The 24,160-nt window shown below is 32.2% G+C and overlaps 2 protein-coding genes and 1 long non-coding RNA gene across 3 annotated transcripts; 1 reads left to right on the plus strand and 2 right to left on the minus strand.

Annotated features, from left to right (window-relative positions):
- The first annotated feature begins 260 nt into the window (after positions 1-260).
- Positions 261-1,225, plus strand: LOC122299871 (ethylene-responsive transcription factor RAP2-6-like). Its single transcript, XM_043110347.1, has one exon. It carries the CDS (start codon positions 304-306, stop codon positions 1,021-1,023), a length of 720 nt encoding a protein of 239 aa, XP_042966281.1. The 5' UTR covers positions 261-303; the 3' UTR covers positions 1,024-1,225.
- An 11,656-nt stretch (positions 1,226-12,881) lies between these two features.
- LOC122299723 lies at positions 12,882-18,214 on the minus strand. The gene is made up of 2 exons (XR_006239741.1): positions 15,728-18,214; positions 12,882-14,204 (listed from the first exon to the last, which is right to left on the minus strand). It is a non-coding gene; the product is annotated as an uncharacterized LOC122299723 (long non-coding RNA).
- Positions 18,215-20,282: 2,068 nt separating this feature from the next.
- LOC122299687 (senescence-specific cysteine protease SAG39-like) lies at positions 20,283-21,887 on the minus strand. Its single transcript, XM_043110102.1, has 2 exons — positions 21,428-21,887; positions 20,283-21,145 (listed from the first exon to the last, which is right to left on the minus strand). Exons 1-2 carry the CDS (start codon positions 21,843-21,845, stop codon positions 20,556-20,558), a joined length of 1,008 nt encoding a protein of 335 aa, XP_042966036.1. The 5' UTR covers positions 21,846-21,887; the 3' UTR covers positions 20,283-20,555.
- Between the last annotated feature and the right edge of the window lie 2,273 nt (positions 21,888-24,160).

A 24,160-nucleotide genomic window follows, 5' to 3' on the forward strand; every position in this document is an offset into this window, starting at 1 on the left:
CCTGATTGCCATGTTTCTAGTCCCATAGATTTGAGGAGTAGAGAAAGTTTGCCCCGGGTCACCACAGTAAAATGCACTGTATCCCAGTTATTCTATTTATGTATATGTTCTACACTTTATAATTTTATATACATAATCAGTTTTGTATATGTCTATATATATACAGACAAACCTGAAATAAGACAATATTCAATCAACTTGCCATTTATCCGGGCCCCCATCATTCTTAGGTCTGATTTATTTGTTCTATAATAATCTCAGGGTTCTCACATCTGCTGCTAAACAAAAATTTCTCCTGTTCTCATGGACAGCCTAGAGATATCAGGCTTTCCATATGAACCTGAGAAGTATTCATGCAAAAATCATGCCCCAACACCTCTGGAAACAGAAAAAATCCATGGACAGGAAGAAAAGGGAAGCATGAAGCTCCCAAAGAGGGGGAACAGCAACGGGAAAAGGTATTTAGGGGTGAGACAAAGGCCCTCGGGAAGATGGGTTGCTGAAATCAAGGACTCCTCGCAGAAGCTGAGGCTGTGGTTAGGAACTTTTGACAGTGCAGAAGAGGCTGCCTTGGCTTTCGACAAAGCCGCCAAGCTTCTAAGAGGAAGAAATGCAAAGACAAACTTCCCATGTAATGGAATCGTGGGCACATATGAAGAAAGTTGCAGCTTACTGGGAAAGAATCCAAGGCTCTTTCGGCTTCTCCAGCATGCAATCATGAAGAACCATGCAAGATCCTCGTCTCTTTACCCCCCGTTCATTTCATTGGAAAATCAGAATATTCCTGGAGATAAAGTCCTTGATTCAAGTTATTTTGATGCGCTTGTTGAAGAAACTATAGTCTGTTCATCATCTAGCACCTCTGAATCCGGAAGCTCATCTGATTTCGATCACGACAGAAACAAGCTTTCTCAGCTTTCATTCGGTAGTTCCAAGGTCTATTCATCTGTGTTTGTAGCTCCTTCTTTCAGTGCTTCTCTAGGGCAAGCAGGAGAACATCAAAAAGATTTCCAAGAGGCTTAGTCACTGGAAAGAACATCGCATTCATACGTGCAAATTATGGACTATCAAAGAATGGCATGCCAACTAGAGCGATGAAAATTAAAAAATAAAAATAAAAGAGCCCTTGTAAATTATGTTTTCCATGTTATTTTCACTTGTAATATGTTGTCTTCCAACCTTAGCTATTTGTCTTTGTTTTAAATCATCACATAGAGATTATCTACCTGATCAGTTGCGTATGGATGTGGGAGCTCAATTCTAGCTATCAAATGTTATATATATAGTTGGTTGTCTGCAGAATTTATATATATATATATATATAGAAAAATTATATCCACCATCCTCTTAATTATCATCTCCTCTTATTTGGCATCCAATAATTGGATGATACAAAATGAATGATAAATAGTTTTCCAATCGTTTAATGCCACGGTACTAGAGGATGATAAAAGGCTGACGGTAAAAATGATGGCGTATAGCATTTCTTGTATATACAGCAAAATATGTTTTGAGTTTAACCTCAATCATGCAGCTCCCTACCATCGATTAATCACAATTGCCAAAGTAAAGCATGCCTCGTTTAGGTTTGTCATGTTGGGTGACAAACCTAGCTAGTTCCTTCTGATGGATGCAATATGATAAAAGATGTATTTCTTTACATGAATTATATAGATGTATGCATAATTTTTGCATATATAAATAGATATATCTCTACCATTGATCTAACTCTCTTGAGTGTTGTAATGATTCAAATATACTCAACAAGGCTAGATCCACAGAAACACAGAGCCATTATAGCATTACAGAAGAAGACTTTTTCTTTGATGAAAGAAGGAAATTAAGTAACTATGTGGAGGTTTTATATATATGTAAGAGGGTAAGTCTATCTAGTACATGGAACTTTTATGCATGAATATTGATCTAACCAACCATGCATGAGTGTTTGTTTACCATGAAATTTCCTGGAGCCTCATCTTTTGCTGAAGTGATATATAGGCACTGCTTCCTTTCTCAAAAATTTAAAAAAGAAACAAAGAAAAAAAGAAAACAAGTACTTCATCTTAATGTACCATCTATCAATTAAGTTAGGAAAAAGCTAGTGTGCCCCATGAATTTGCACCTTCATTTTGTCGGATCATATGTTTTAATTTTTTTATTATTTTTTTATTTAATGGTTAAGAAAGTGAATATAAATTAATGTATTGGTGTATTTTTTTAAAAAAAAATATTCAAAGTTATTTAAAAAATATAGAAAAGAAAAAATTAAAAAATAGCATTTAGCTAGCCTATAGGATACGCCTAGTAGTGACCGCTGGGCGGCAAATCACTAGCATTACCTATGATGAAGTTAATATGGTATAAGACTAAAGGGAGACACCTCCATTGTATCACTTGACATGCATGCACTACCTTTCCTTGTACTTTAAACATCTGGTATATTGACTAATAAATTAAGAGACTACCTTGATCTATAATAATTTTAAAAAAAATTCCATATTATATATATATAAACTTCCACTGGAATTTCAAATCTTGAAATCAAGCCATCAAAACTTTTTATATTACTTTCTAAACCTCAATTAAGTGTTTGGCCAAAATGATAAATTTTTTTCAATATATATAACCCTAACTAATCAATTTGTAACCATTTTTTCGCATATTAATCCAAAAGGGTAAGGATATTCTAAGAAATAATTATAGTGCTTAACTGCCTTTTTAAAGAGTTCTGAATTAGACATGAAACAAGAGAAACGCCCCGTTTGGATACAAAAAAATATTTCATTTAATCTCATTTCATCATTACAACTTTTTTAATTTCTCATATGAAATATAATAAACATTAATTCAACTTTTTCAAATTTCAAAACAATAATAATATTAAAAAATAATATTCTAACATTATTTTATTTAACTTTTAACTTTCATTTAAAACCATCTCATCTCATTTCACTATCCAAACCGCACCTAAAAGTTACTTAATTGAAGTTAAGAACTTTATTAAGAACTTCTAACTCCAAACATTCTATTTCCATATATAATAAACTTTAGCATGATTCCAAGCTGCCTGGCTAGAATGAAGATGTAAACCCTAATTCAATTATCAAATACCATAAATCCCACCTTAGAGAACTCTCAATGGATGCCCTATAATATAATTTTCTTTAAAATATAAAGAAATTCTCTTAAAAATGGCCTCCAATGGATCTTCATGTATTCCATTCTTCATTTTACATTTTGCTATAGGAACCCACTAGATGTGGAGAGAACTATTCATCATTGTAAATATTTTAAATTAGTTTCTCTCTTGTTATTGATTTTCTATTAAAGGAAAAGTATTAAAAAGTATAATATTTAAATGATATGAAGAAAAAATAGATAAGCTAATGTATGTTATATTATAAAAATTAGTAGTAAAATAGAAAAAATGAGTTTTAGTAATTTATTTTAAATGATATGATAAAAAATTATAAGAAAAATGGCTTTTTATATCATTTAAATTAAATGCGAAAAATATAAAATGGTTGTCAAATTTTTTTTTTTGCAACTATTTTATATTTTTCACATCGAACTTAAGTGACACAAAAAAATATTTTTCTTGTAATGAAATCTATTGGAAGTGCTCTAATCAACAAACACACAAGATACTTGTCTAATTTTCATCAATATTGAATCTGATCACGATGTATATCACCAGTTTTTCTTTTTAAAATTTCATATTATTACAATTTCTATCCGAACTTGGAGTAAAGCCTAGATACAGCCCTGTGGCGAGAAAATACTGTGCAATCAATTGAAAAAGTAGGGTCCACATAAGAGTCATGATTCTTACCAAAGAATGTAAATGCAAAACTTGCATACCCCGGGGCCCGAACTTACACAAATCGTTTTTCCGTTAAACCCGGCGCCGTACCTTCTTGTATATAGCTTTGAATTCGTGTAGTCTCCTTGTTGGTGGGCCTATATTATAGTCTTTGCAAACCTATATATAACTTGGTTGGGCCTTCAAAGTAAAACATCAAGCAAAATAAAAGTATAGGTGATCATTGGCTCGGTAACGTATGATATAGGCCATCAGTTCGATAAGATATGATATGGACATGGGTTCGATTTTTGATGGAGATGTTCTTTCAATTCTCAAGGAAACTTTTGCCCCAAAATCATAGCTAAATTTGACTTTGGCCATTTGAAAAAGAAATTTTAAATATATTAGACATTTTTTTAAAAAAATAACAAATTGATTGTAAAAAAATATAAAATAATAAATATTTTTAGAATAAAATTCTAATATTCACCAATTCTAGAACAGTTCTTCTAAGTACAGACAGGTTTGATATACCAACTCGCGTACGAACTATTGGTGGCCAAAACGAAACAGCTCGAGATTTTTCAACCTAAAATATTTTTTTAAAATCCTTGAGAAAATCGTAAGGAAAATTAGAGAATTGTTATGAAACTAAAGGATAAATAATATTGCAAGAAAAAGCATTGTTATTTATTCAATACAAAACTTTATCACATATAAGTGAATGATATATATATATATAAGTACAAAGGGGCTTATGTAGAGCTTAAATCTTAATTGATGGCTAAAAATGATTTTAATTGATGGTTAAAGATGATCATATAAATCATTTTATTATACTCTTCTTTTGGATGACCATAGATAAAGAATATACATCGTTAAAATCTTGCCAACAAAAAATCCAGTGGGAAAAAATCAATGGCAAAAGAAAAAGAATACAAGATTTATGTATACTGCCAAGTGTTTTAAGATTACCTCATTAAAACCTTGTAAAGGAAAATCCAATAAGATAAAACCTTAACGAAGAAAAAAAAGTACAATCAGCATAAGTTTCAAGACATTTACTCCCCCTGATAAATGCACGATAATAAGTTTTCAAGTCTCCGCATTCTAATATTCTATACAATCTTCTTAAATGTTATAGTTGGTAATACTTTAGTGAATAAATTTGTCAAATTATCACTTGACCGTATCTGTTTGACATTAATTTCATATTTCTCCCAAAGTTCATGGATATAAAAGAATTTAGGTGAAATATATTTGGTTCTATCACCTTTGATATATCCTCCTCTAATTTGAGTAATATAAACAGCATTATTTTCATATAAAATTGTTAGGCTATCATTAATCACAGGAAGACTATACTTTTTTTGAATATGTTGAGTCAATGATCTTAGTCAAATACATTCTCGACTTGCCTCATGAATTGCAATGATCTCTAAGTGATTTGAAAAGGTAGCAGATAGTATTTGCTTTTCAGATCTTCATGATATAACAGGATTTCCATAAGTAAATACATATGCAGCTTAAGATTTACCTCTGTGTGAATCTGAAAGATAATCTGCATCTGCATATCCAACTAATTATGGACTTGATCCATATTGATAAAATAATCTCATATCAATCATACCTCTGAATTTTAGAATGACATGTCTAATACCATTCCAATGTCTTCGAGTTGGTGCGGAACTATATATTGGAAGCAAGTTAACCGAAAATGTAATATCAGGCCGAGTGCAATTTGCAAGATACATCAGGACTCCAATTGCACTGAGATAAGGTATTTCAGGACCAATAATTTCTTCATCATCTTCACAAGAACTAAATGAATTTTTCTGCACATCAAGTGATCTAACAACCATTGGAACACTCAGGGAATGAGTTTTGTTCATATAAAAATGTTTCAAGACTTTCTCTGTATAATTTGACTGATGAATGAGAATTCTATTTTACAAATATTCGAGCTGCAGGCCGAGATAAAATTTCATTTTGCCAAGGTCTTTCATTTCAAATTCATTTTTTAAATATGTAGCAGTTCTTTTGATCTCTTCAGGAGTTCCAACAAGATTTAGATCATCAACATAAACAGTAATAATAACAAATCCGGAGTCTGATTTCTTAATAAAAGCACATGGGCATATTAAATTATTCTTAAATCTTTTTTTCAATAGATATTTGCTAAAGCGTTTATATCATATGCATCCAGATTGCTTTAACTCATATAAAGATATTTGAAATTTAATAGAATACATATTTCTGAACGTACTCAAATTAGAAGTTTCGGGCAATTTATATCCTTCAGAGATTTTCATATATATATCATAATCCAATGATTTATATAAATATATAGTGACCACATCTATCAACTTCATATCCAATGTTTTTGTAACAACCAAACTAATAAAAAATTTGAATATGATTGCATCTATAACAGGAGAGTATGTTTCATCATAATCAATCTCTGGTTTCCTGTATAAACTTTGTACAACAAGTCGTGTTTTATATCGCACAATTCCATTACTCTCATTACGCTTACGTATAAATACTCATTTATATCCAACAGGCATTACATCATTTGGTGTTTGTATAATTGGTCCAAAGACCTCTCCCTTTGTCAGCAAGTTTAATTCAACTTCAATAGCTAATTTCGATTTTGGCTAGTCATTTCTATGTCGATATTCTTCAACAGTTCCTACCTCAATTTTTTCATTATTTCTGGTAATGTTAAGGGTCATTTTATATGAAAATATGTTATCGACAATAGTTTTATTTTTATCCAAAATTTCTCCAGTACTCATGAAATGTATCGAGAACTCGTTATTTTCAGGTACTTGTCCCTCTTCAATAGAAGATATTTCATGAAATACCTTTTCAAGAGATTCTTTTTTAGGAGATTTAGTCTTTTCATGAGCATCTATTAGTCTTACAACCTGTGTTGTAGGTATGGACTTTTCAGGAGTACCAAATTCATTTTGTATTTTTCTCTTCCAAAGAATTTTTTCATTTGCAACAATAGGCCATCCACGCTTCAGACGTGTCTTAAACTCACCTATTACTATTTTGACAACTTGTCCTTCAGGGACTGTAATCTTTGCTGGAATATTAACAATAAGAATATATAATTTTACCATACCTTTAGTGTCAGTAAATACATCCGATAATTGATTTGCAACACTTTGTAAATAAATAATCTTTTAAACCTCTAGTTTATATTCATTTGTACGATGATCAGATTGGAAAATAACTTTATTTTTTCAAGTAATTTCCTATCGTGCTTCAGGCACCGACTTCTCATTACCCAATATTGGAAAAATGGATTTATCAAAATGACAATCCTCAAAATGTGCCTTAAACATATCCCCTGTAAGAGGCTCAAGATATCTAATAATAGATGGAGAATCAAACTCAACATATATCCTAAGTCTACATTAAGGACCCATCTTTGTACATTGTGGAGGTGCAATTGGAACATATATCCTAAGTCTACATTAAGGACCCATCTTTGTACATTGTGAAGGTGCAATTGGAACATATATTGTACATCCAAAAATACGAAGATAAGAAATATTTGGTTGTTGATCAAATGTAAGCTGTAATGGAAAATATTTGTGATATGCTGATGGTCTAACTCGAATCAATGATATTGCATGAAATATAGCATGTCCCCAGGCAAAAATATGAAATTTTGATTTCATAAGTAAAGGTCTAACGATTAGCTAAAACCTTTTAATTAATGATTCAGTTAAACCATTTTGAGTGTATGTGTGGGCAACTGGATATTCAACATCTATTTCTATTGACATGCAATAGTTATGAAAAGTTTGAAATATAAATTCACCTACATTATTCAATCAAATAGTTTTAATTGGATAGACAGGAAATTGTGCTCGTAGTTTAATTATTTTGGCAAAAATTTACCAAATGCAGTATTTCTAGTGGAAAGTAGACAAATATGTGATTATCGACTTGATACATCAATTAAAACCATAAAGTATCTAAACGGTCCACTTGATGGTTGAATAGGCCCACATATATCCTCATGAATCATTTGTAATGATGGACATTCAAAAACAACATTTGAGAGAAATGATTTGATAATCAATTTATCTTGAGAACATGCAGAGCATGAATATTCATTGGATAAGATAATCTTCTAATTTTTTAGAAGATACCCATACGAATTATCAATTATTCGTCTCATCATGATTGATCTAGGATGTCCAAGGCAATCGTGCCAAGTCATAAATACTTTGGGGTCAATGCACTTATGGTGCATTACTACATGTGATTTGATTATTCTCATTTCTGTATAATACAATCCAGATGAGAGAGCATATAGTTTTTCTAATACAAGCTTATAGTTCAAAATTATTTTAATAATGAGAAGATGTTCTTTACTGCTTTCATTGGTGGTTTCAATATAACAACCATTACAACGTAGATCCTTAAAATTCAATAAATTTCTTCTGGATCGTGAAGAAAATAAAGCATTATCAATATAAAATTTTGTGTCATTAGGCAACACAATATAAACTCTTCCATAGCCTTCAATTAGATTCGATGAACCAGATATGATATGGATGTAGCCTTTACTCAATGTTAGATTTTGAAAATATTTTTTATCCTTAAGAATTGTGTGAGATGTAGCACTATCAGCCAGACATATATCTTTATTATTCATCTTAGAGATAAAAAGTTCATCAGTAAAATTCATGATTCTAGAAAATATATAAAACTTTCATTACTACAAAACATTGCAAAATATAAAAAAAGTTTTACTATAAGATAAAGAAAATACATTAATTAAAAAGGAACACTTCCATCACCAATCAAATGATCAACTCTACCACTAGAATCATCAAAGAAATCAGAAACATCAAGGCTGGTAATATCTTCTCCACATATAGAAACTAAAGCATCTGATGGTTCAACAAAATTTATTTTAAATTTTTTTGTTTTCTCTTTTATAGAAATTTGGTATAAGTCAACTAAGTGCTTAGTTGTACAACAGGTACAAAACCAATGTCCAATCATACTACATCTATGGTATCCATCTTCATCTTTCTTTGAAAATTTTTTCTGAGGACCTTGATCCTCTCTGAATTAAACCACTTTTGGTGGTACGGTGTATATCTATTATTATTCATTTTAGTGTGGTCGCTTCTAGGACCTCTACTTCTATAGTTTTTCCTACCACATCCACGTTCTCGATTTTTTTGAAAAGATGTACCATTCACTTCTGAAAATTGTGTAAATTTAGTACCATTCACTTCAGGGAATGATATAAAACCAGTAGGACGCAATTGATAATTTTTTAACAAAAACTCATTATTTTGCTCAGCCACTAAAAGACAAGATATAAATTCATAATATTTTTTGAACTTTCGCTCTCGATACTACTACTGCAGGAGCACATTCAATGCATGAAAAGTAGCATATGTCTTCTCTAACAAGTCATTACCAGTGACTTTTTAACCACACAATTTCAATATTGAGCTAATTTTAAAGAGTGCAGAGTTATACTCATTAATACTTTTGAAGTCTTGCAACCTCAGGTGCATTCAATCATGACAAACTTTTGAGAGGATTATAGTTTTCTGATGCTCATATCTCTCATTTAAATCATTCCACAAAATAAAATAATCTTTCACCGTGAGATACTTAGTTTTTAATTTTTCATGAAGATGGTGCCAAAGGAAAATCATTATCTTAGCGCAGTCCTGCCAAGACCCTTGATTTCCTTTTTTAATTGTATCTCACAAGTTTATCGCATCCAGATAGATCTCAGCATCAAGGATCCAAGATAAATAACTTTTTCCAGAAATGTAAAGAGAGACGAATTTCAATTTTGTAATATTTGACATTTTCTATATATATAAATCAGGAAAATAAGTATGTTTATATTATAAATAAGAAACACATTCACAAAATCATAAGAATAAACACAGTTTTATCAAGTACTAATAAGTAATATAACCTTTCATATTTATTTTGGGAACTATAAATTATTGAAAAGCTTACTTGAAGTAAAAGACTACTAGTTCCAAAATTAACAGAGCCTTCATGCTGATAACGTGTTATGAAACTAAAAAAAAAATGATATTGTAAGGGAAAGCGTTGTTATTCAATACAAAACTTTTATTATATACAAGTTAATGATATCCATATATATAGGAGTACAAAAAGATTTATGTATAGCTTACATCTTAATTGATGGCTAAATATGGTCTTAATTGATGGCTAAAAATACTCATACAAATCAGTTTATAATGAGAATGAATAAGTGACGGATAAGCCTCATTATCTTAAAACGGCACGGGAAAGGAGAGATGTGTTTGGGTTTCCAAAAAGGAAAAGCAGAGAGAGAAAGGTATGGTTGCACAACATTAAACCATGTTCCAACCAAAACAAAGCATGCAAAAAAAAAAACGAATAAATCTATTTGAACATGATGTATAAACATGCAAGAGAAGAAGATACCAAAATAAGGGTTGGGCTTACTGAATCAGTGGCGAAGGAATTATAGAGGTGATATGGGTTTTCTTCCTTTGTGCCTTGCATGTAGGGATCGCAGAACAAGTAAAGGTTCTTTACCATAACTGCATTCAAATGGTCTGGGGACCTTCAAGCATATGGTATATTTGTGCTAAAAAAATAGCTTTTTTTTCTCAATTTTAGTTCGACATCTCCATATGTGCACATTTTGTGGCTTGTTTATTTTCTTCTTCAGCTATCTATTATTATGTTTGTGATCTAAAATCCCATTTTGTTAAAAAAAAAAAAAAAAAAAAAAAAAATCCTACACTCTATAACTGTACCTAGCGGCACTTGAGCTCCTCGAAAGACTCACGGAGGCGATCCTTAGCCAACATTCTCCATCAACGTTATCTTGCAGAGGTGAAGATGGCGAAGACGCCAATGCCATTTTGGTATGTGAGAGAGAGAGAGAGAGAGAGAGAGAGAAGAGGTATAGCAATGGTTCTAGTCTTCTCACTCCAGACAACCCAAAAATTCATCTTCAATGAAAAGCTTCGTTTTATTTTCACCTTATTGTTTGGTGCACGATTTGGTACCCGACTCACCTGCAAAAGGCCTTTTCCATTCTAGAATGTAACTAAACATTTAGGTACATATATAATGTAAAAAACTATAAAATAAAATAGATAATATACTATGCAAGGGTTAAATACAAAATCATGAACTGCATTTTTAACTTTCGCAATATTGATATTAATAATATAAAAAACTCGCAATTAAACACCTTAATCAATCTCCTATTAAATAATTAATTGAAAGATTGCAATGTGGCATACTAATACATGCTGATTTGGCATTGTTTTTTTTTTTTTAAATTAATTGAAATGCTTACGTGACTACCATTTTTTTAATTCTTAATTGAATAATTGACACGGCGTATTACTGTCACATGTTAGAGAGTAAAAAACTGACGGGTGACACTCATACCAAATATTTTAAAGATAAATAATACTTGTAGTCATGAGTTTACAAGCATCATATAATCATTTTAAAAAACATAAATAAATAAGAAATTCACATGAAAAAAATTAATTTTTTAATAGTAAACCCTATTCTTTTTCAAAATAATTGTACGTAAACCTTACTCTTTTTCAAAATAATTATACGGCTCTTACGTACTCCACGACTATATATAGTATTACTCTATTTTAAATACTAAAATATTTAAAATTTGTTTGAACTTTGATCTACAGGTACCTAAATGTTTTAAAATTGGTTTAGCAAAGTGCAACTTCTCTAAACCACAACAAGCATTTGAAATTGAAATCCAAATTCCAATTATTGGGAGAAAAAAACAGGTGAATGAATGATGAATAATTCATAGCAGCTACGACGTCGTACCTATGATCTTAGCGTTTGTGACCAAGACAAGAAGGAAGCTGTACTATGTTACGAACCAAAGCTTAAAGCAATGGTGCGCAGGTAAAGTGCGCATTAACATCACCATCCTCTAGAACATCACGACAAGATGCCATTGCCATCAGATTTAACAATATGTCATGGTGCTTAATGCCACTGTTGTCATCATGATTTCATGCATTCCCCGATCGGATGTCATTTTCGTTATCTGCAGAATTATTGGTCAGTTTGATGGGGACAGAGTGAGGCGAGGGATTCATGATCACGATCATGATATCTACTCTATTCATTATTCATAATGGAATTTGCCCACCAACTATTTGGGAAAAGTATTGAATATCCTGTTTCACTGCAGATCAGACAAAATTAGAAAGATGCACAAATTGTATGCTCCACTACCTTCCCTCTTTTTGGGCCATGGCTTTCAAATGGGTAATCTGCTGGGGTTGATTTTTGTACACTATACAATCATGGATGATCAAACCTCCCATTTTGTGCCGTCATCAAGCTTACTAAAATGTGCGGCCAAAAAAGAAAAAGAAAGAAAAAGAAAAAGAAAAAAGAAAGAAGCTAAGTTGTTGTAAAATTGATCCCCAAGTTTTCATTCCGTAAAAAGTTTTCAGATTTTTCAGTTTTCAGGCATCACCAGTTAGTGTGATTGTAGTCCTAATGGCTTTGCTGAAAATGCTAATCGTGTTTTCTAGGAATATACTTTGGCTAATGGGGTATGACATTACTCTGTTTTTGGCTATACACATAGGGCCTCTGGTTGTTTAAAAATAAAGCTACACAATGGTGATCTTCTTTTAGGGGTTCGTACCAATTTCATATGCATGCTGTTTGCTACCATCTCTTATGCTTTAGGAGATTTGATTAGAAAGAAACAAAACTAGATTCAAGGATGCCCATGTCACTGTTGTGACTAACATTCATAAGATTAAGGAATGGTTCGGAGAACTCAATTTTCTTCTCATGCCTAAAGCATTATTACGAATGCTAATGTTTCTGTTCTTGAAAATCTTCATATCCCACCGATCACCATTCATGTTAAAGACAAATTCTAGTCAAATGATATCTCCTCCCATTGTTGTTGGGAAAATCATGGTGATCCCGAAATACTTGCACAGCAAATTCACAACACACGCATAGATATAGTGACATCAAAAATTTAACGTGGTAGTTCAATAATTGTCTACATCTACATAAAAGAACTTCACTAATAAATAGTGAAATACAGAAAATATTACATATTAGAGAGGATCACACTCCACTTAACTCAACTCTCTATTTACTCAGAGCTCATCTCGACTCTCTCTCTTTCTATTCTCTCACTCTTCTTAATGTTTTATCTCACTGCTCATTGCATTACAAATAACCTTCTTTTATAGGGAAGACTTCAAAGAATAAGTGAGCACAAATCTTGACAATGGGATGCTCTGGCAACAAATGTTAACCACCAACTAGCTCTGACAAACTATGGACAATGGAAGCTGCAACTCTTGACCAAACTTCAGCAGCTAATCTATTGGGACACTTAAGTTCACTAGATGGCTAGCTGCATGGGCATGGAACGCCCAACAATTGTTACATGGAACTTAAAAAGTTGGTGGTGCTTCCAAATATAATCTTGGGCCAAATGGTTGTGTGAGCATCTTTTGTTCTTCTATTTGCTCCTTTATTGCTCGACCTGCTATTCAGGTTTAGGTACTAACACATGTAGAATTTTCAGCTTTGAAAATTAGTATAATTTTATGCTCTCAACTAAGTGCACCAGAGTTCATTGTTGAATTCAACTTTCTCCTCATCATAAATTGATTAAACAATGATCCTCAACTGTCTTGGAATTATTCTAATACTTGGGATGGTAATTTGCAGTTCTTGCAGTTTTAAAATCTTTTTCCCTTTGTTATCAAACATATTAGAGTGTAAATGCACCGACAGGCAACCTTGCCTCTCATGGAGCCCACAACAATACAATATGTTTATCTCTTTTTCGACTTTCTAAACATATATAAGAAAATTATATAAACTAAATTCAAAATGATGTAATTTTATAAAAACTGATAAATTTACATTATAATAAAAATAATTTTACAATCTGACATATCATATCTAACCACATCAATTTATAAATTTACTTTATATAATTTTTTTGTGACTTAAGTAATTTCGTCTTGTTAATATAAAGTTTTTTATTTTTTATTTTTTATTTTTATCACTTGAGCTTAATTTTGTTATTTAATTGTACAGAGACGCTTCTAGCCAATCCGGCTGCTTTTAGTATAGAAACAGCCCACCACTAACTATATGCCATATCAGACATTACACGTAACAAATACAAGATATACCTACAGACAATCATAAGCTCACACAGCCCCCTTTCAAAATTGTTTCTCCCTCTTCGAAGATACTCTCAGTCCGTCTCCTGCCGACGCCCACCTCAGACCATCTCTTGCCGACGCCCACACGTCTCATTCCGATGCCGACAGTTCCTAAAAACTCTCTGCAATAGAGCCCATGATAGCCTAAGAGATCAATTTACTTTCTCCAACATATCAATTTATTGGGGTAGCAATAACTTCATCAAAAAGTAGCAATCACTAACATCCTTACTGATAAAAAAAAAAATTACTTTTAAGTAAAAATGAATTATCTAGGCATTCCGCACTGTATTTCCAGATTTTGTAGTTTCTTCAACCAAAAGCTCAGCAGAAGACATTAACAGATCGGTTAGCCTCTCTTTTTCAACAAAATCATGCTCAAAACTGCTCCACTCAACGAAAATGAAAAAAGAAGATGAGAAGAAATAATTTTTTTTACTTACTATTCCGTCGCAAAATAAGATGAGAGCTCCCAGGGCCGAGAGTGGCAGTCGTTTCACCACCACCGTTGCGTAATGGGGAGGCCATCACAAAAGGGGGTGTACTGCGAGGGGCTCCGATTTCTTTTGTTTTGGGGGGTTAGGTCACACAGAAGAGATGAGGAGAAAAAGGGCAGGGCAGAAAGGGTATCAGGAAAGAAAAGGCATTTTTCACTTTTTCATTATATGCATCTCAATCACACAGTTAAATAGATTTGCCTCATACGTGGCATCACAGGGTTGGTGGGCTGTTTTTAAGCTCTTATAACCCCGACCGGCTCTAAGGTATTCTCTTAATTGTAAACCCACTCTCTTGGCACCAAAACAATTCATGTTAACTTCCATGAAAGCAAGAGCCAATACAATTCCAGTTCTTTTATTTTTATTTTTTATGTAAACAAAATCTTCATTTTTCGCGTAATAATAATTTTGAGTCTATAATTTGGGTATGATGATCAATGCAGCCAGAACAAAAGTATAAAAAGCTGTGGATATGAATATTAGGAAAGTCCCACCACCAACTCCATGAAGACTTGAACTGAAAAGCTCTGCCTCTTATCCACCAAAGGAAATCACATTTATTGCCACGTAAAATCCAATTGGCACTAAAACTAGTCTACAAGAGTAGTTGGGCATTCGAATTTAAGATCATTGACTGGGTCCAAAGAGAATTTTGAGAATGAAGTAGTTACAAGAGTTAACTTTTGTTAGTTTCTACCGTTTGTTTCTAGATAAATGAAAGCTATCGTATGTATGCAAGTGTTATGCAATCATTTTAAAAAATAAATAAATACAAAATTCATATAAAAATAAATAAATTTTTAATAACGAACCCCATTCTTTTCACAATAATTATATCATGCTTATGCATTCTATAACTGTATGTAGCATTTATTTCTCTCTTAATTTGCCAAAAAGAGGGAAGGAAAAAAGAAACAAACAAGACTATTTTCCATCCACAAAAAAAATAATTTCACAATCTGACCACATCAAGTCACATCAGTTTGTAAATTTATTTTTGTGTAATCCCTTTGTAGCTAAAGTATTTTCCTTTTCCATTATAGTGATAAGAACACAAGGAGCATGGCAGCTAATTCAAGTAATAAATCAGCATAAAGAACCAAACAATGGAACATCCACAGTTTGTGTAGTTTTCATTCCCTCACCTCTACTTCTGTAGAATCTTGATACTTGGAACGTTGGATTGTATGGTAGAATAACATCGACTTCTGTTTATTTGCATTCTAATCCAGAACATACTCTGCCGACTTGCACTCAACTGTGCTTTTCCCTCACTTTCATACAGCAAATTACCATACCCACGTCTCACTCCACTTCAGGACTTCTTTTCAAGTGTACTTTTCCCCTTATCGGAGAAAGAAAAAGGTTATAACTTTACAGCCACCTGCTCAAGAAAATGACACCTAGTTGGCAGGCACAAAATCGATTCCAATCATTCTCATTGAAGCCTTGAGATAAGACAATTAAATACGAACTGTGAATATTCACCTGTGTTGTTTTTACTGTTTCTAAAAGTGTGTCAGATGGCCTTACTATCTCCTAGCTGAACCAGAAGGGAACTCTGATTCAAGTTAGAACATCCAAAAGTTGTAAAATAAGCCTCACATTTATATCATCTTATCCACAGAATGCACTCAGTAATGCTGTTTCTGAAGAGATTACAAACCACTCAGATTGTGCCTAACTAATTTGGTAAGCAAAGTACATGTTAACCCTCTTTCACATTAGCAGATTAGATTATTTTCCATTCATCTTCACTAATTGCTATGAGCCAAGAACAACCTTTCTCCTGCTCCTGAGCCGGAGACTGAACCTCCTTTGGGACTCTTTGAATGTCTTCGAAGAACCACAAAAGAACTCAAGACCTCAAAGGTAATTAATTCCAAACAGTAAAGTATATTGCTAATGAAGAAACATATATTATTAGTGTGGTAATTGGAAAGAGAACAAACCTATTAAACATAAATAAAATTTAACACAATCCACTAAACAGCAGCAGCACAAATAAGGGAAAAAAGAAGAAGATATTTTTTTTTTGATACGTAAGAAGAAATATATTAGAAAAAGAAGGGGCAAGGCCCAAGAAAAAAGAAGAAGATATAATTCACTGCAAACTGATAGCAAAGAACACTTTTTGAGATATTATGTGTGAAATGAACATCAAGCATCCATACCATTAAGCATTAAACTAGAATCAAGCTAAAAAAAAAGTTGATCATTGCTGTAGAACGAAAAGGTAAGCGCCGATTGAAACAAACACGCATTAACAATTCCTGGAAATTCATTGATTCTGTGAAATGAGTTAACGAAGATACAAATAGTTCTATTTGATACAATTGAATGCCAGATTAGAAGTCAGCAACTAAGTTCTTTTCTGTGTGTGTGTGTGTTCATTTCATCCACTCGGTAATCATCAGAAAACAATCTTGAAGTCAAAAGCAGTTTCATCATGATGATCTTGATATCAACCATTATTAGGAAAAAAAATAGTTTGTTTCCACCATATTGTAGGAAATTAGTACATAAAAACACACTCATCTTGAAAGGCAAGATTCCTCAAAACCGGCCGGATGGTGGACGTGCACAATTCATTCATCTCATAACCTGCAGATTACTCAATAATATATGACAACACAAAACAAGCACCAACTAGCATGAGAGTAGGAAAGAGAAAAGAAAGAGAAAAAATAAAACTAAAAATCAAGGCATCTACGATTCTACGAATAAATTCGAATGGGAAAACTTCTCATAAAATCATCATCCCAATAAAATTGCAATGACATGCTTCAAATACAGCAGAAATCAACAGATGATTTGGTAACTAGAAAATGCAGAGAGATCAAAATCTTCTAGTCTCTAATGTTTCACGATCTTCCTATTTCCACGAAATGGTAATACACAGACCAGAGAGAAGGTACAATGAAGACAACTCCTCCCCTCCCTCCACGCCGTTCTTCTTCTTTCCCATAAGTACAAAAAAATACCACTTTTCTTCATTTGCTTTGCCACAATTTCTCAGCAACCAAACAGGGAATATGACTAAACAAGTCAATAAATGCTAGAGAGATAGAGGATGAGCGCTGGATGCAGAGGTTTATCGACCGATTCATGTTTTGTGCAGTGTCACAAAAAATCCCCAAGAAGAGGTCGATGAACCGCTGCCTCCAGTGACTTCACTCCCACCATACCAAATTCCCACATAAACAAACAAACGTAAACGAAATTACAAATATTCGCCTACATTTTTTTTTACAACAAACAAAACCCAATAAGGATTTTGATACCACAAAATAGAAAAAGGAAAAAATACACCCGACAAGAACAACAAGAGTAAATGGCGTAAAACAACACAAATCTGAACAAACCATAAAGATTAAGTGAAGGAACAAAAAAATAGAAAAAAAGAAAGAACAGCTAGAGCTGACTTGTCCTTTTGGCATCATCCTAAATAGCATGTACTTAGGTAGAGAGAGAGAGAAAGAGTAAGTGAGTTAAAACCAGGAATCTGAAGGGTCACCATTGCTGAATGTCTCTCTCTCTGCTTCGCTAAGAGAGTGGCACAGCGTGACCTTTTTAAGGTTACATTTTTTTTTTTTTTTTTTTTTTTCAATTGCGTTTGAGATAACATTGAAACTACGGTCTTTAATCCCGTTTAGTTCAGAAAAAGGATAACGCCAAGCTTGATAATGAGAAGCAGCCAAGGCGTGCATGATTGGTCACATGGAATCACCAAAAAGTCTCACTGTTCAGAGTGAGCTATCACTTTTTTTTGTTTTTTCCTTTCAAGATATTTTGTATCTTTCACTAAAAACAAAAGAAAATCATTAGAGATTTTCCCCAGTGAAAAGTGACCTAATTCTTGTTCCATTAAAAAAGTTTAAATCCATTGAGATGGGGTAAAATCATATAGCATATTATGATTAGTGTCGGTAATACGTGATACCATCCGTGAACTTAACAGGAAAGAGAATATAAAATTAATAAATTTGAATTTAATGTTAAAAAATTTGGATAAAAACGGATAGATTCGCTAAGATATAATTTATTAATGGATCAATACCGTGTCAATTTATTTAATATAAAATTAATCTATTTTGATTCGTTTAAATTTTATTTTAAAATTAAAATTTATTATTATTAAATTATAGTATTGATATTTCTAACTATATTTATATTTTTATTATTAAAATTATAATTTTAAACTTATGTTCTTATTTGTTATTTTATCGTTTGTAATATTAATTGTATTATATGTTAAAATTTGAAAAATATTGATATATATATATATATATATATTAAGATATTGTAGTTCTTAATAAGTATAAATTTTAATTTTTATATAAAATTATATTAATCAGGTTAAAAAAATTATATATATCAATTCAACTCATCTACATGAAATATGTTTAAATGGGTCATTTTATTTTAATTTATTTTTAATTAATTATTAAATTAATTAAAATAAATGATACGACATAATTTATTATTTAAATAAATTATATTAGCATTTAAAATTTTGACATGTTTAACTTAATAAGTTAGATTCGCATTATCCAAAAAAATGATTTGTCACCGCTAATTGGGACGTTGCAAATAAAAGAAATGCAAGAAACATCAAATAATAAATATATTTAAAGAGTAGGGCTACATCCCAAGTCTAAGAACCCACCAAAAAAGATTAAAAAAATAATAATAATAATAATTTTTTTATTTTTTTATATTCTTAAATATTTTTTAAAAAATAAAAAAATTATAATATCATGAAAAAATAATTTTTTAACAACTAAGTAAAAAAATAAAATAAAAAAATTTTGTTAGGATACAAATTCGAGAAAGTAAACAAATAGCATTTCTGATATTTAAATTTCTTCGTTAACATATCCAATACATCACTATGCAAAAGCATGTCACGTCAGGTTAGGTAAAAAGGTATTGAAACCTTAATTTTGTATTTTATTTTATGAATAAAATGGATTTTATTGAAAATATGACACTGGCTAACTCAACAACGAAACATATTGGAAATTGTTCTAGGCCTCATAAGTCTGCAGGAGGTTTGGGCACCTTCAGTATAGACCTCCTTAGCCCATCGTGCTCTAAAAGACTGTCCTATATCTCAAGCTGGAACTGTTTTTAAGCCTTCACTGACTTGACTTCTGCTGGTAGATTGGATTTGGCATTCCACTTGGATTGGACGTTAACATAATTGCAGCTGCGTGCTAGAGTTGTGTGAGCCCAAAAAACGACCTACAAAGTACACGATTGAGGAATAGAAAAACTCAGAACATTAACAGGCATTAAGGCTGTGTTTAGCCATAGAGAATTTTCATCTTAAATATAAAATTTTTATCTCATTATTATAATTTTTTTAAATTTTTATATAAAATATAATAAATAATTTAATTTTTTCTTAACTTTTTTAAATTTTAATACAATAATAATATTAAAATATAATATTTTAATATTTAATTTTAAAACTCAAAATTTTCATCTGAGAATTCTCAAAACTCTCTGCAAGTGGTTCTTTGAGTTCAACTCTGGTCAATGGCAATCCTTACATGCAACTTCAAGATTCAATTAGTTTTGCTACTCATCGTTTTATAGACTATACTTAGTTTTATTTATTTCTACTAAATTAATTAAATTCTTTTACTTATCGTCTACACATCACATATTTAAAAATGAAAAAAAAATATAAAAAAAAATTATATATGGATATGGTGTTAGAATGATGAGTGGAAATTTTCTTGTAATCATTCTATGGAGCTTCAAGCATAATTAAAGAGAAACAAGAAAAACATAAAAGAGAAAAACAAGATAACAGTTCCATTCGTAAATTCCCGAGTGTTTTGTCTACATTTGCATGAACTGATACAAAGTATCATTTCACAGTTCTAAGATAAAGTATTAGTGTAATAATAAACGACGTGGACAATACGAGAATAAGGTTTATTCACCACTCATTATTATAATTCAAGCAGTGGGATAGGAAGACATCATGGCAATGCCACAAAGACCTTGCTTAGCATCAATATCTCTTTTCATCCTTATGTATCCTTCTTCACCCCATTTGATGCCCCATGAATTCTTCACCAACCAATACTTAGTTCCATCTTCTGCAGTTCCATAACCTACTACTGTAACACCATGATCCAGTTCTGTTCCACATTCTCCTGTGAAGACCCCACTTTTGTAGAACCGGAAGTCAGAGCCACTAGCCTCAATGGCAACTGAAACAGGTTGGTTGGCAACTGCTTTAAGCAATTGCTTCTCATTGTTGGCAGGGACATCTTCATAGTCTGCGATAGTGGCTGAAGCTATCTTGTTCTTGTTGCATGTTCCATCCACACCCTTGTAAGGATAATTTCCTTCAGTTGTAATGCCTTTGTTCTGGATGATAAATTTAAATGCATGATCCATTAGACCACCTTGACAACCTTTGTCTTCACCGCTGATGTCACAATCAACTACTTCTTGCTCTGAAAGAGAGATTGATGACTTTCCATTTGTGATGCTAGTGATCCCCTCCATGGCCGCAACCGCAGAAAATGACCAACAACATCCTAAATTCATATTATAGCACAAGGTACTGGTGTTAGAAAAAAAAAAAAGGTCAAATCAAAATATTCTCATGCTTCTGTTCGAACTTGATGGCTTTAAATTAGAGATAAATAGACATGTAAAATGGGTCCTACAACATTTATTTCTCATTTAATGATATTCGAATGCGGACATCAATAAATGTTGTAGAAACCACTTCATGTCTCTCTCTTACTTGAGATCTTTTTTCCAAATGATCTACACATAACTATCTATACAATAAATTCAGAATTGAATGCAATTACCACATGTTCCTTGGTCCTTTATGGGTGTAACAGCTCCTTTCTTCCTCCAATCAATGCTAGATGGCACACTAGTAAAATTATCATACCTAAATGGTGTCACTGGAGATGGATTGGAGGACCTTTTGAATCCATTGTGAGAGGCTTGAAATTCTTCATTACTCTGATCAGCAAAGGGATTAAGGCTCAGTTTACAAGATCGGTTCCCAACACTATTGAAAGACTCAATGTACTCAACATTGCGCTTGAAAATCTGGAAACGCATTTCCTTCTCTGTAGTATCCTTATAACTGCGTCCATAGAGAGCCATCCATTCCTCATGCCTTTCCGTCATGGAGGACGCTTCAAGCAACTGGGAACTTGCCCAAATCCCCAGCAATGCCAGGAAGATCAATCCCCTTGCAGTCGAGATCAAAGTCATATTCTTTCTCAAAGTATTAAAAATGGCTACTTGAAATGATGATTTTGCTTGTATTTGTGAATATGATTAGAGAGAAATGGCTATATATAGAACATTTATTAGGCCGGTTTTTGCTCTTCAAAACTAATCTTTTCAAAAAATCCTAGCTAAATGCCAATGCAAGTCTATGCCCCTCTATAGTTGGGCTTTATTACGATTTTGTCATTGTTGTTATTTACTTCCCTCCCACTTCTGTCAAAAGATTTTTTTTCATTAGAAAGTATTCATTAGATCAAGAAGATTTGCTTGCATAATACACATCCACTACATCCACTAAGGAGATACTTAAAAGGGTCTATCGAAAAATGAATCTCCTTAAATTTAAAAGAGCCTATCGAAAAATAAATAGTAAATGAATAGGAAATGAATAGCACACTTTCTTTCTTCCATCTATGCCTCTCTGCAGTTGGGTCTTATTACGATTTTGTTATTTACTTTCTGCCCACTTCTGTTAGAAGATTTGCTTCATTAGAGACTAATCATTAGATCAAAGAGATTTGCCTGCATAATACACATCCACTGCATCCACACTACATCCACTAAGTAGATACTTAAAAGAGCTTATCGAATAATGAATCTCCTTATACTTAAAAGATCCTATCGAAAAATGAATTGTAAATGAATAGCACGCTTTTCTTCTTCCATCTATGACCCTCTGTAGTTGGGTCTTAATACGATCTTGTCCTTGATTTTGTTATTTACTTTCCTCCCACTTCTGTCAGAAGATTGTTTCATTAAAAGAGTAATCACTAGATCAAGAAGATTTGTCTGCATAATACACATCCACACTACATCCACAATACATCTACTAAGGAGATACTTAAAAGAGCCTATTGAAAAATGAATAGTAAATGAGCAAGAAATGAATAGTACAATTTATTTCTTCCATCTATAACCCTCTGTAGTCAGGTTCTTATTATGATTTTGTCCTTGATTTTATTATTTACTTTCCGCCCACTTCTGTCACAAGATTTGTTTCATCAAAGAGTAATTATTAGATCAAGAAGATTTGCCTAGATAATACACATCCACTAAGGAAATACTTAAAAGAGCCTATCGAAAAATGAATCTCCTTATACTTAAAAGAGTCTATCGAAAAACGAATAGTAAATGAACATAAAATGAATAGTAAACTTTCTTTCTTCCATCTATGCCCTTTTGTAGTTGGGTCTTATTACGATTTTGTCCATGATTTTGTTATTTACTTTCCGCTCACTTCTATCAGAAGATTTGTTTCATTAGAGAGTAATCATTAGATCAAGAAGATTAGCCGGCATAATACACATCCACTACATCCACACTGTATCTACTAAGGAGATACTTAAAAGAGCCTATCGAAAAATGAAGAGTAAATAAATAGTACACTTTATTTCTTTCATCTATGCCCCTCTGTAGTTGGATCCTATTACGATTTTGTCCTTACTTTTATTATTTACTTTCTACGCACTTCTATCAGAAGATTTATTTCATTAGAGAGTAATCATTAGATCAAGAAGATTTGCCTGCATAATACACAGGCACTACATCCACTAAGGAGATACTTAAAAGGGTCTATCGAAAAATGAATATTCTTATACTTAAAAGAGCCTATCGAAAAAATAAATAGTAAATGAACACGAAATGAATAGTACACTTTCTTTCTTCTATCTATGCCCCTCTGTAGTTGGGTCTTATAACAATTTTGTCCTTACTTTTATTATTTACTTTCCACCCACTTCCGTTAGAAGATTTGTTTCATTAGAGAGTAATCATTAGATCAAGATGATTTGCCTGCATAATACACAAGCACTACATCCACTAAGGAGATACTTAAAAGGGCCTATCGAAAAATGAATATTCTTATACTTAAAAGAGCCTATCGAAAAAATAAATAATAAATGAACACGAAATGAATAGTACACTTTCTTTCTTCTATCTATGCCCCTCTGTAGTTGGGTCTTATAACAATTTTGTCCTTACTTTTATTATTTACTTTCCGCCCACTTCCGTTAGAAGATTTGTTTCATTAGAGAGTAATCATTAGATCAAGATGATTTGCCTGCATAATACACATCCACAATACATCCACTAAGCAGATACATAAAAGAGCCTATCAAAAAATGAATAATAAATGAACAAGAAATGAATAGTACACTTTCTTTCTTCCATCTATGCCCTTATGTAGTTGGATCTTAATATGATTTTGTCCTTGACTTAGTTATCTACTTTCCGCCCACTTCTGTCTGAAGATTTGTTTCATTAGAGAGTAATCATTAGATCAAGAAGATTTGCCTACA

The sequence above is a fragment of the Carya illinoinensis genome, chromosome 16 (genome assembly GCF_018687715.1).
Source record: "Carya illinoinensis cultivar Pawnee chromosome 16, C.illinoinensisPawnee_v1, whole genome shotgun sequence".
Classification (NCBI taxonomy): domain Eukaryota; kingdom Viridiplantae; phylum Streptophyta; class Magnoliopsida; order Fagales; family Juglandaceae; genus Carya; species Carya illinoinensis.

What these genes read in the sequence shown, in the direction of transcription:
- LOC122299687 (XM_043110102.1), bottom strand. Translation starts at nt 21,845, where the DNA reads ATGACTTTGATCTCGACTGCAAGGGGATTGATCTTCCTGGCATTGCTG. An exon ending in AAAGGACCAAGGAACATGTG is followed by an intron (nt 21,146 to 21,427) that starts GTAATTGCATTC and finishes ATATGAATTTAG; the next exon opens with GATGTTGTTGGTCATTTTCT.
- LOC122299871 (XM_043110347.1), top strand. Translation starts at nt 304, where the DNA reads ATGGACAGCCTAGAGATATCAGGCTTTCCATATGAACCTGAGAAGTAT.